General features: G+C 38.1%; 1 protein-coding gene across 2 annotated transcripts in view; it reads left to right on the forward strand.

Moving 5' to 3' along the window:
- dock1 (dedicator of cytokinesis 1) overlaps window positions 1–13,779 on the forward strand; it is a 562,483-nt gene that overhangs the window by 468,717 nt on the left and 79,987 nt on the right. For both annotated transcript variants that reach the window (XM_048551079.2, XM_048551080.2), the window contains exons 39-40: window positions 1,152–1,241; window positions 1,325–1,429. In XM_048551079.2, coding sequence (XP_048407036.1) covers window positions 1,152–1,241; window positions 1,325–1,429 — 195 coding nt within the window. The remainder of the gene's footprint in view (window positions 1–1,151; window positions 1,242–1,324; window positions 1,430–13,779) is intronic.

The raw sequence follows: 13,779 nt of genomic DNA on the forward strand, positions 1-13,779 counted from the left end.
TTAGATTTGAACAAAAAATAAGCCGAATCTGTCAGTGAATTAAAAAGAAACCTTTGCTGCACTGTTATGTTCTAGTTTACTTAAAATGTAAATATATTGCCTTCTGGTTGGAAAGTTTATAATGGCGTGCCTTGTTGATATTTTCCAAGGGACAGCATTAAACCATTATGAATGCTTGATGCTTGGCTGAGTTTCATACCTACAACTATCTCAGGAAGTGATTGAATTCATGGTTTGATTGACAGCTTAAAGAGGCCATTTTGTGGAGTTTGAACAGGAGTTTTCTGTTTCTGCGAAATTAACCACTTGAGATTTAAAAGCTTTGAATGTGGTTCATGAACAGGAGTTTTGTATTTTTTACTGCGTCTAAGAACTCTTTTAGATTGCAGATGTTAATTTTCTTCATCTCCGCATGGCTTCTCAGATGTAGTGCATGAGGTCACAGTTCAGATATAACATTTTCTTGAGGCAGTAATGGCATCATGGCCAAACTCACTTAATGGCAGCTTACAACAAAGGTGGTAAGTAACCTACCTTTTATGGTAGCAGTAGGAGCAGGGATGCCCCTCTCAATTAGAAATTAAAGCACCTTTCTGATTGCCACCATTCCTAACCACTCCACCTCAAGAAGACCAGTTCTTGATTCCTGGTTTCTCATTCTATAACCCTGTTCTTCCATCTCACATTCCTGATACATCAACACCTCACAACTTCCTAAATCCAAATTTTCAATTCCACTCCACCCAGACTCCTTCTGTTTTTGTGAAATTTAAGTTATCTGCTGGTGGTAAACTGTGCCGTACATTCATGCTGTGCATATCAATGGCATGATGTAATCGAGGTAATTAACTCCCATAATAATGAAAGGCACCAGAGTCCTTCCATGTGCGCAGTAATTCCAGAAATGAATGTTTTTCTAGAACAGTAAAAATAAATGACAATGGATTTTCAAAATGTTCATGTTGCTGTCAGTCAAAGTAAACAAGCAATTGCACAATTTGTACAACATACCAGGACATTGCTAACGCAAAGAATAATGAGATGAAATGTATTGAACTTGACATAATAATTAAATGTATGGAGAATAGTATGCGGTGTTGAGTAAGTTGAAACATTGAGCACTTCTGCTTTATCTGTGACATCTTTTTCAGATGTGGGAGGAGGCCATTTCTATAGGCAAAGAACTTGCAGAACAGTATGAAAATGAACTATTTGATTATGAACAACTGAGTGAATTGCTGGTAAGATATTAAATTACTTTAATTTTTACTTTTTTCCCTTCATGAGCTGTTAATCATTTGAATTTTGTGGATCACTTTTGCAGCAAAAACAAGCTCAATTCTATGAGAACATTGTTAAAGTGATACGAGCAAAACCAGATTATTTTGCTGTTGGATACTACGGTCAAGGCTTTCCTTCATTTATCCGGGTGAGCACTTTTAATTTTTTACATTGCTGTGGAAAGCATTTGGACAACTTTATCAACAGAAAAACTTCAATTCATTTGCTTAATACTCTGTTACTCGTTGTACAGAGGTATTAATTGTCTCACTGGTTCTTCTGTTCAGAATCAAAAACATTCCCAGATAGGGAAAGAAAATTGGTGGGAAGGAAATGTGTTGTATTATGAAAAACTGACTCTAACATTAATCATCTTCAGCTTTATGATATAATACACAAATGAATGTTGCTAGCAACCATGATTTGCAATTATTTTGCAGTATCAATGGATGTGAACAGGTTATGCAGAATCAAACTACATAGCCTAGCATGAATTTTTAATTTTCTCTGCGTGTAAAATTAACTGTCAAATCTGCTGTGTTGGTTCAATAGGCACATTAACTCTGTGATACCTTGCACCATCGGCAATGCCTTGACAGATTTAATGCATATTCTTCAATGTTAATATTTTTAGAATGTCTTTTGAGTGCCAACATATTAAACTTCAATTTTAATTTTCTATTTTGTATTGTCAGAAATTTTTTTTGACTTTTTTGTGACATTCAGTGTTAATCTATATACACAATAGAGGAACGACACCAGCAGAGTGTTGTGGTAATGAGTTCCTTCGAAAGTAATTAAAAAGATCTATAAGTACGCAAAATACATTTAAGTTATCTGCTGGTTGTAAACTCTGCTATACATTCATAACTTAAATACGCAAAAGGAGATGGACTTATTCATTTTCATTTACTGAAGGAAATGGAGTTAGTATTTATCCTGAAAGATGTGATTTTTATATTTGAATTTGGACATTTATTTATAGAATTTAGATTAGGAATTCTGCAGTCTATACCTGATAAATACATTTGTGGTCACACCAAACGAATTCTTCAGGAAAATGAATCAAATCTATATTCTTCTGTTCAGTATTCCAATTGTATTATAACTTGAATATTTCAAAAGCAAATTATTTCAGACAATGGAAATCAAACAAAACAAAAATTGCTGAAAATATTTTGCAGATCTAGGAGACAGATGGAACAAATACTGAACTAACGTTTCAGGTTTAATCACTCTTGATTGTTTATGGTCTTCAGTGAACTGATCCTATGCTTAGCAGAAAGCTTGAACCTTTTATATCATTTTTCGATAATATTGATGTCCTAAAAAAGCATGTAAAACATATGAGTATCCCCATAAATATGCTTTGTTCTACTGCAATCATGTTTTTAGACGTTAAGAATTCTGTTGTAGTTCTGGCGACCTTCCCCTTGCCTTGACCTGCACTTATGTCATGGTGGCTCTCAAATATGAAGAGGATGAAAAAATGATTTCTCCTTGACAAGGAAACTTTTTTTTCCACAAGCTTTAAATAGTAACTACCTTATTTCCATCTCATTATATCCCGCTCCTTTACATCCTACTTCCAGTTCTCCTCCTCCATTGTGAAACTAGACAACACAAATCTCCGACAGGTAAAAGAGAGCCGATATCTCGTGGCCACAACTCTGTTCAGCCATCATGCCTTCTTCTGACCGACTTCATTTGTATTTGTAATGGAATCAGATGCCAGTGATTTTGTGGACTACGGCTAATTACCTACTTACAATATTTCTAATGCGTTCATACTCGGCAGAATATTTGCGTTAATAAGATAATGCAGGAATCTCTGTATAAACATGGGTTACTTCTAATGACTACTTAGTGCAGTATAAAGCATAGATATTTTAGATATACTGTTGTCTAGAAATTTAAATAATAAAATCTATTTAGCAGTTGTTGGGTCAAACTGTTTGATGAATGAGAATTAGATTATCTAATATCAGTGAAAGCTATCAGACCATACATGTTGCTAAATTTTTAATTCTGAGAGTATTGCAAATTTGAACAGGGTCAAGCAGTTTTAATGCAATGCATCGCGATTAATGTTGCCTGTCCCAGTTTTAAGTTGGAAAGTGCAATGCACTATTTGCATTCGAATGTACCTGCCTGTATGTTAGATCATGTAAATGTTAGCTTACAGGATCACATGAAAATCACTGTTGTTATGAATAATAGAATGATGTCATACTGGATGAACGTATGACATGGCTGAGTTGTAGGTGCATTGAGTTTCTGAAACATTTTCTGATTGCCAAGTGTAGCAGCCAGTTTTCAATTTGAACTTTATCTACATTTTCAAGAGAAGAATATGAAAGCTGGCTACATGTCATGAATTGACTGAAAGTGAGGAAGTATGGCTGATTGTGTCTGATCGCTTTCAATTTTCAAAATATGCTTATTATCTGTTTGTAAGAATTGCTTGAAAGGAGGGATTGTGTCTCTGAGTTGGATTTAAAATTATGATATTTTACTTCTTATTTTGCTATAATTTCTAGAAAAGCATATTGGTCTTCCTAAAACAATGTGCTACAACAATTTGTATTTATGTAGCATCTTTAACATGGAAAATTTGGAGAGACGTTGTAAACTAAATTATGACACTGAGCCACTAAAGGTGGTAGATAGGAAACTGAGGCATAGTGGTTAAATGGAGAAATTTTCAAATAATGCCTCGGAGGTTGATTGCACAGCCAGAGTGCTGGAATAACTAAAATTGGTGCTGCTCAATCATTGGAATTAATGATTTGATATCTGAGTTTGCAGCCCAGTGGAAGTTAGAGTTGGGAGGAGCCATGTTAGGGAGAAGTTTAAAAACAGATGAGCTTTTTAAATTTTTGCTTTACCAGGAAGTGGTATAGGTCAGCAAGTACAGGATGATGGGTGAACAAAGATTTGATGCAATCTGGAATACACAACAAAGCCTGTGTTATGAAATCTGATTACATATCTTTAATTAAAATTCATATACTCTGTCAGTGTCTGGGGAATAGAGAGCAGACAGTAGGAAGAAACGAGTATTGAATCTTATAATTGTTTGTTTTCAGTTATAAATATTTGAAAATTATACATGCCTTTGATTTTAATTTGACACGTAATTTCTCATTTGAAAGAAATAACAATTGTTCATGCCATTCAAATAATTATGAATCCTAAGTGCCAGGTATCTATTTTTCCTCCAATCATTTTGTCTCCATCTCTGAAGCTAATCCTAACAGAAATAAATTTTGTAATAATATACACCGTATCATTTGGATATTTTTAAATCAGAACTGAAACGGACATTGGGTAGAATTTTCCCTCTCCCTGGTATGGTGGGAGTAATGGTGAGAAAGGTGACAAAATATGGTGAGAATGAAAAAAAAACACAATTTCTTGATGTCAAGAAAACCTTTTTCCCCAGTCTTTAAATGGCAACTATCTTATTTCCATATATTTCACTCTCATTATATCCTTTTACATCCCACCTCCAATTCTCCTCCTCCACCATGAAGCTAGCTGATGCAAGTTCCTGACAGGTAAAAGAAAATGAGTATCTCACAGCTGCAGCTCATCAAATGCCTATCCGGCCACCAAGCCTTGCTTCATCTGAACGGCGTCTTTGCATACATCTTGGCTAGCATCCTCCTAGATCCATCATTCTTGCACCTCAGCATTGGCAAGCCATTGGCCTGACCACATCGTCATGCCAGCTGTGAAACAAACTCATCCAACACTCCAGGCTTCAGCATGGTACTTTGGAGCTGACAGACAGCTAAAATGAGCATGCTGCTGCCAGATATCTATCCGAACAGGATGCTTTTGACTTTGTCTTATGGCTCTTAGCTTGTTTTCTTTGTGCTCGCTCACATTAAAGCTTGCTGAAAGGCTGTGAGCCTCTGCCTACTTCACTTCCCTTTCATAATACTCATTCAGTTTACTGGTGAGTTACAGGTTGCTAGTTTCCATGTGATCACATTACTTTCTCAGTACTCAAGATATTGAGCGTTCAGTTAGAGGCTGTCAGTGCATGAAGTTTGAGTTTGATTTCCAGGGCAGATGAAGGAAAGCAATTCGTGATCGTGAGGAAGCACTGCATAGTCAATTCTGTCAGACAGGGCTGTGCAGGGTGCTTGACAGCAGTGTGCTAGATCACTATCAGACCTGTGGTATCTGCCAGCACATACATTGCAAACACTGCATGTGCTTTAAGCTAATGAAGATATGAAAATCAAAGGGAAGTAATATTTGGTAGGGTGAAGGGGAAGTAAATTCAGTCACAGAATACTGCAGCAGTGAGGGGGCTCATTATTTTTAAACCACAGAGAGTTCGCCGTGGAGACATCTGATCCTAGGATTCTTGGAATCCATATCCTTGCAGTCCATGACTGGTCCACAGTCAGTCCTCAGGTCAACTGCAAGCGGTCTGCGGATTATGGGTAGGAGATGGGCAGTGATCAATCAGGGCTATCCTACCAAGTTAATCTTGAGGTGGGCCACACTGAGTATTAGGGGTTTGATTAACAGTACTAAAGGAGGTTATTGGGGGAATTTTATGGAGTCCTTGGAAACGTGGGCAACTCAAGACTAGGGGTGGGCTTCATTGTACTGAGTCTGAGAGAGTGATACTTGTAACAGGAGGCAATTGCAAATAGTAGGATGGGGCCGCATAGTCAATAGATGTGACCTGGGAGCTCCAGAAGTTGGAGGTGGAACAGAAGGCCTCAAACAAATCAGTGTAATTCTGAATTCTACTTGGTGAGGGTGTAGAATGAGCAAGGGAAGGGGAATTTTCAAAGTCTTTGATTTTCAGGGTAAAATGGGCTTATTTGTAGTTATGTAAAGGGAATCAACTGAAATTGGAAAGAGGCTGAAAAGTCAGTCTGGCCACAGGAGCATCAGAAAAAGAGACATAAAGGAAGGGAATGGTCAATTGTGTGTCGCAAATGGATCCTGCATATCACTCATGCTAACAAGAAGTTTGAACCTCACCATAACAAATCAAAAGTCAGCTGTGGCACTGACTTCACAAAATGCCCTGCTTTAGGGCCATTGTGGTAATCATATCTCTGTTGATTAAGTAATACCACACATCTGACTACAGTTTGCACTTCAGATCATTCATTGTCGAAGATTGAAAATAAAACATTCTGACCTCGAGGAATCATGGGCACTACATCATGTGCACCAGTTGCCTCCTTATCATGTAAGCTAAACAAGTGTCTTGAGATCCAGAACCTTAAAAAAAAACAGAGCCTAAAGTTCCCATTTCACAACCACATTCCTTGACAAGTTCTGGAGGTCAGTGCTTCATAACTGCCATAATCTGACATGGAAATGTACATGTTCAAAGACATGGCCTGTAATGCAGAACAAGTCTTTTATCTGAGAGGACTGGGGGAATTTCTTTCACATTGGCTTACTATCAAAAAGCTAAATCCAGTGTAGTATGAAAACTTTGATTGTGCAACACATAATTAGATAAGCTCACTCGCATCTTCAAGGCCACCAATGGATGGGTAATAAATGCTGGCCCAGCCAGGGAAGCACAATTCCCAAACACAAATAACAAAAAAAAGTTACACATCTCAAGGGTCTCATCATGACATGTCAATGACAGACTCTAAAGAAATAGGACCGTATTTCCAAGTCCAAATTGTGAATGGCTTGGAGTAGAATTTGGAGATGGTGGTGATATTCCAATGTATCTGCTGCCCTTGTCCTTTTCAATGGTAGTGACGATTGGTTTGGAAGGTGCTGTCTAAGGAATTGGTCAATTTCTGAAAGTGCATTTTGTAGATGTTGCACTCGTTTGCTGCTGGGTTTTGTGCAAGAGGGAGTGACTGTTTGTTGATGTTATGCTAATCAAGCAGGCTGCTTTGCCATGGCATTGTCAAGCTTCTTGAGCGTTGTTGGAGCTGAATTCACCTAGGCATGTGAGGAATATTCCATCATACTCCTATATGCCTTGGAATCACAGGCCAGAGAGATGTAGGGACCAGACCCATCTGGAATGTCTATTTAAGAAGCATCTAGGGGGCAATGTGTTGCTGCCCTGACCTGTGGGCATGGTCTGGCACTGCCCTGTTTCTCTGAGAGGAAGGAGTAACCTGGGAAATCAGGTCAAGGTGCCTCATTCCCCTTTCACCGTGTCATTGATGCTGAATGCCTGTGGTGAGAGTGATGGGAGTGTTAACGTGTTTACATATCCATCACCTACAGAGCACTCTTCTGGACCTGCGTCTGTACAGTGATCACCAACCAACTCATTAATGCCCAAGAAAAGGAAACCTGTGACAGGTCAGGTGGTGGTCTTTGAGACCTGGAATGCCTGGCATGTTCACTCCGCAACCAGTTGCAGAGACAGGCAAGTGTTACATGTCTGATGTGCTCATCAGATTATGCACCCAAATCTAATCTAGAAAGACACTGAGTTGATAAAGATTGTTTGCAGGGACCTCATTTGTGTAACCATTGAGTTTTAACCAGCTTTTTCCTGAAAGCTAGAGATGGATCTGAGGATCTCCAGTACTCACTACTTAATGGTACGGGTTCCCTGGTGCCACTTGTGTGCGCATAAAAAAAAGGGAATTTGTGGTCGCAGATGGATAAAAGCTGATGTAGAAGTGGTAAAGGAAGAGCAATGAAATATATTGTATCAGTGATAATGGGAACTGCAGATGCTGGAGAATCCAAGATAATGAATGATGAAGGGTCTAGGCCCGAAACGTCAGCTTTTGTGCTCCTGAGAAGCTGCTGGGCCTGCAGTGTTCATCCAGCCTCACATTTCATTAGCAATGAAATATAACAAGGTTTATTGGGTTGGTTGCTTATTGGTGTCTCCCCATTCCCACGTGAGATCCTGCTCTTCTCCAGCTAGATCCAGTATTTTTTCCTTGGAAGGAGTGAGGAGTCTGATGTCCAACTTTGAACATTTTGCTTTTTTATTGACATTTTTTCTTTGTCCATTCAGTGTTTCATTCTGTCTCTTTTATCTCTTTTAATAAAAGACAACCTTAATTGATAGCAAATTCACATTGTTACACATCCCTCAAAGTTATTTTGTTGTTTCTTTCACCATCCTACATTCTGCTTCATTCAGAAAATTGCGATCAGAGATAATGGGAACTGCAGATGCTGGAGAATCCTAGATAACAAAGTGTGGGGCTGGATAAACACAGCAGGCCAAGCAGCATCTTTGTGCTCCTAAGATGCTGCTTGGCCTGCTGTGTTCATTCAGAAAATACTGTGTTTTTAAACTGTATCCACACAGGTCTAAGATGCCTTGTTTCCCTTGCTGCAATGTCATCAATATGCACATTCAGAAACTTGCCATGCAAAAAAACAACCTGAATGTGAAGGTCAAAGCTAATTTACAGTGCATTTTGTTAGCTGTCGTGCTACAGGAAAATTTGGCTTACTATCTATGACAACTTCTCTCCTTCATGTTAATATATGTATTTTGCTACTTAATCATTAAGTGTGTCTCAACTTTGTGCACATTTTTGAAAGTTATGCAAATTGCTCTAAATCTCTATGTAGGTAATGACCTTGCATTCACAGTGTGAGGGACACATTGCCACACCTCTCCTGTTTTCCCTTACCTTGCATACCTATAGTTCACCTTTCCCACAAAAAAATAGTTGGCAATAGTAATCTATTATAGATGTAATCAGTTGGTCTGCTGCATGGTGAATAAACTAGTGTAAACATAAATCTAATTTTTTTGTCAACATTACAGAATTTACAGTATATTGTTGCCCTAAACTTAAGGTCATTGAATGTTCTGCTGCCACTGTCCATATACGCAAGAGGTCTTTGTTCACCTATCATCACTGAGCTCAAAATACCCAGCGCCCTTTGAAGCAACACCTCAATTTTAAATTCCCCCTCAATAATGTCTTCAAGCCTTATAACCCTGTGAGATGCCTCTGCACATCTCTCTCCAACCTGTTGCACACCTCCAATTTAATCACACAATCATTGATGGCATGCTTTCAGCCACTAAGACATGAGTTAATGGAATTCCCCAAACTTTTGACCACCTACCCGAATATGTCCTTGAATATTTTGTCTGAATTTTATACAATATAACATTGCTATGCAGAATCTTTTGACATTTTGTGATGTTAAAAGAACAGTATAAATACAATCTGTTCTTTAGGTTGGAAATGATAAAAATGAGGCATCTCAGGTTGATTAAGAAAATAAAGCATTCTTGGAGTCTCTTTCTGCTAATTTGTCCACTGTTTACTCTTAAGGGTAGCATTAATATTGTGCACACACTTAGGATGACCCATACTACGATAGCCAACAAAAGACTGGTATGCCATCAGAGTTTTGAGTTTTTGCTGTGGAATGACTTTGCAACATCCTTATACCACCCAAGTCCCCCTAGGCACCATGGGTCTCAATTTTTTAAAGAAATATTTGCGTTGCTCAATTTCTGGTTTTAGGCAAGTTTATGTGGATAATTCCATTGCATGGTACAAAGACTGAAAATTCACAGTATTATGATTCTGTGATTCATACTGCTGTACTTGAAAGAAAGGTTAGTTGTGATGTTCTCAGAATGCAGTCATAGAGCCCACCTGCCTGCTGCTGGCCCATATTCCTCCAAACAACTCTCTTCCCTGTATAGTCAAATAGTTGCTGACACATGTAATTTTATTGAAATAACAATTACTTACAGTGAAGGTGATCTAAATGACTAATGCTTATCATATAGCATAACAAAATATTTACTAAAATTGCACATGGATCTAAAATATCCTGGCGTAGTTATAATTTTTTTGAGTATTTTGTGAAAATTTTATTGGAATCTGTCTAAAGCCATTGCCTTCCGTAGAAATTAACAGATTATCAATGCCACTTATTCAAAATACTTAAATATATTTTATAGCAAAACAAACAAACAACCATTTCTTAAATTCCAAGTTTAAAATACTTTGCTATTTATGTTAGCAAGCATTTACTCTGTCAATTCATTGGATTGATTTTTACACTGGTTATTAAGAAAATTCAGTTATGAAGATCAATTCAAGTGCAGAAGTTCTTTAAAAAAATAGCTTTCTCCTTGACCTTTAATTGAAAAAAATAAAGAAATTATTTTACTCTACCACCCGAGACTTAAGTTTTTTTCATCTCACTGAAATAATAGAATTCTTTGTCATTGATCAATGCATGTTCTTTCTAGTTGGAAGTGTTAAACTCCTGCTTTCACATCTTGCATACTTAAAAGGAGGATTGTTCAATTGTTTTAAAAAAAAATCTCAAACTGCCACTTCCATCCCTTCTAATCTCTCCCGCTGCTGCACAGACATCCATGGCCTGTATGGTGTTGGCACTCCAATCAGCATGTGTCAGCCCTCTGATCTTAGAGCAACATTTACTGGCAGTTTCAATGCACACAAAGTTAAAAACCAACCGAGGGCTAAATTAAAATAATGTCTTAAAAAGTTGTGAAAAATCAATTGGGCAGATGCTTTGCGTTTTTTCATGCCACCAAAGGGATACATAAGCCCCTTTGAAGCATTGGCCTCATCACCATGCTTGTAGCAAACTGTGAGTAATACACGGATGCAAATTAGCCTGCTTTCACTCTTGAGCCAGTGGACAAAATCACTTTTGGGCGCAATGATCCTTAGGGCGACCCCAAAAATACCAGCAGAGATTTTTGGGGATCGAAGATGAGGAACTCCCTGCACTAATTTGTAAGGAGCCTCTGCAGTTTTCAATGATAGCAAAGTGTGGAGTTGGATGAACACAGCAGGCCAAGCAGCATCTTAGCAGCACAAAAACTGACATTTCAGGCCTCGGCCCTTCATCAGAAAAGGGTCTAGGCCTGAAACATCAGCTTTCGTGCTCCTATGATGCTGCTTGGCCTGCTGTGTTCATCCAGCTCCACACTTTCTTATCTTGGATTCTCCAGCATCTGCAGTTCCCATTATCTCTGCAGTTTTCAGTGTTCTGCATGTTAACAATCATTTGAAATGCTAATCTACTGAATTGACCTTTATGCTAGCTCTTATTGAACTATAGTGATTCAAATCAATACAGTCTTATGCAAAGCAAGAATTCTCATTGATGGTTCAGATTTATTCTAGATTACATCCAGTTATGCGGGAAAATTTCAGATGGGGCCCTACAATGTCATAGGACGTAATTTTGCATATATAATCATCCTGTCATCTGTTTCAAATGGGTGGGCTACTGGCTGATTTCTAGTCTCTAAATTGCTTCAAGTAGACTCTGACCATTACTGAGTACTAAGTTTTTAAATTGCTGTCCACTCACTTTTCGGGTAATGAATAAGTGATGAAGCTTTTCAATCAAGTATTGCTCATAAAACTGTGCTGCTTGATGATTACTAAGTTAAGAATGTGTTGATAAAAATTAAATCATTGCTTCTTAAACAAGAGCTATATATGGCCAATCGTTCTGCAACACTGTAAAATATATTCTCCACATTTATCTTCGGGTTATTGATAATCACTGGTAGTTTCTAGAGGACTATGAATACAAAGTTTTATTTTCAGCATACAAAAATGTCAGCTAGAACAGATCAGTTGGTCAATCAAGCCTGATGACGGCATGATGGCGAAACCATAGTTGTTCAAAACATCCTTTATTCTCTGATCACCAGCTCCTTTCCCCTTGATCACATTGCCAAATCTTACCTATTAAAAACACTTATCGTCTACATTGTCTGTTTTCTGCTCCAGTCAGGAACTGGATGAACTCCCTTTTGAAGGCAAAGAATCTCCATCTGCATACAGCACATTGGGAAAAGAACTGTCTGATGTCCAAGATAGTAGGAACTGCAGATGCTGGAGAATCTGAGATAACAAGGTTTAGAGCTGGATGAACACAGCAGGCCAAGCAGCATCAGAGGAGCAGGAAGGCTGACATTTCGGGTCAGCCTGAAATAAGACATTGTGTTGTCATTAGGGCTTCAGTAAAGCATAAATGGCATAAAACTAATTTAAATTGCAATACACTCCATATGAACAATGAGTTTGTCCTTATAGATTTGAGTGTGGACAGTATATTTTGAATTACAAATAGCTGTTAAGTAGTGTTAGCAACAATTTATTACTGGTGGTGGTACTGGTGAGTCCAAATTGAGTTTGAGTTTTTTTGTAGAAGGAGTATTTTGGATTGAATACATAAAATAAATGCAGGGGAAATATTACATTTAAGTTCCTGCTACAATTGCAGGAAGGAAGATGAAACTGAAGTGGTGAAAAGCGTCGTGCAAACTCACATCGCCCACAACGAATCCACATGCTGGGGGAATGACGTGACAATAAATACATATTAAATTTAAGGGTCTAGGCCCGAAATGTCAGCCTTCCTGCTCCTCTGATGTGCTTAGCCTGCTGTGTTCATCCAGCTCTACACCTTGTCTGATATCCAGTCTACTTCTGCTTCAATCTATCATCATGTCCCAAGGCCTTCTCAATCTGTTAAACTGTAATGACCTTTCAATGGGATACAATACAGTTCTTTAATTATCGACCTCTATTACATCACCATTATGTCTGTATTTCTGACAAAGCGAGAACTATGCAAAGCACTTGTCAAACTACACCTGGAATACAGTGAACAGTTTTGGACCTTTATCTGTAAGAAAGATACACTGGCATTGGAGGCAGTCCAATATAGAAGGACTGACTCAGATATTGAGTAGGTTGTGCTGTACCCATTGGAATATAGAAGAATGAGAGACAACCTTATTGAAACACACAGGATTCTTAGAGGACTTCACAGGATAGATGCAGAAAGGTTGTTTCCCCACTGTGGGAGAGTCACTGACCAGAAGGCATAATCGAGTATAATAGGTTGCAAATTTAGACCAGAGCTGAGGAGAAATTTATTCTCGTAGGGGTCACTTGAGAGTCTGTGGAATTCTTTTTCACAGAAGGATGTTGGGGCTGAATCACTGAGTTATTCAAAGCTGAGGTAGGCAGGTTTTTTAAGCAATAAGGGAATGATTGGTTATGGGGAAAAGCAAGTAAGTGGCATTGAGGCTCATCAGATCAGCCATGATCTCATTGAGTGCTAGGCAAAACTTGATGGATTGAATGACCATTTTCTGCTTGTGTCTGGCCTTAAGTAAACAGACAAATGTCTTTGTGTCGACCTGAGGTTCATAAAATTATTATTGTCTCTCCTGTTCCAAAGCAACTTATCATCCCATGTTGTGGAGGGAAAGAAAAACACAGAGCATAATGCCTTTCTACATGTAGTCTGACCACCAATCAGTAGTGTTAAAATAGTGTTATTTTATCCTGAAGAAATTGTATTAATAAAACCAATGTTTATTTAACGATAACAATTTATTTTCATTGATCATGAATCTTCAGTAATCTGTGCACTGATTTGTTGTCCACTTTCTACAGTGTTCCCTGTAAATGAAGCATTCATTCTGTGTTGGTTTAACTGGCATACACCATTTTCAAATAAAAATTACTG

The sequence above is a fragment of the Stegostoma tigrinum genome, chromosome 20, assembly GCF_030684315.1.
Source record: "Stegostoma tigrinum isolate sSteTig4 chromosome 20, sSteTig4.hap1, whole genome shotgun sequence".
Lineage (NCBI taxonomy): Eukaryota > Metazoa > Chordata > Chondrichthyes > Orectolobiformes > Stegostomatidae > Stegostoma > Stegostoma tigrinum.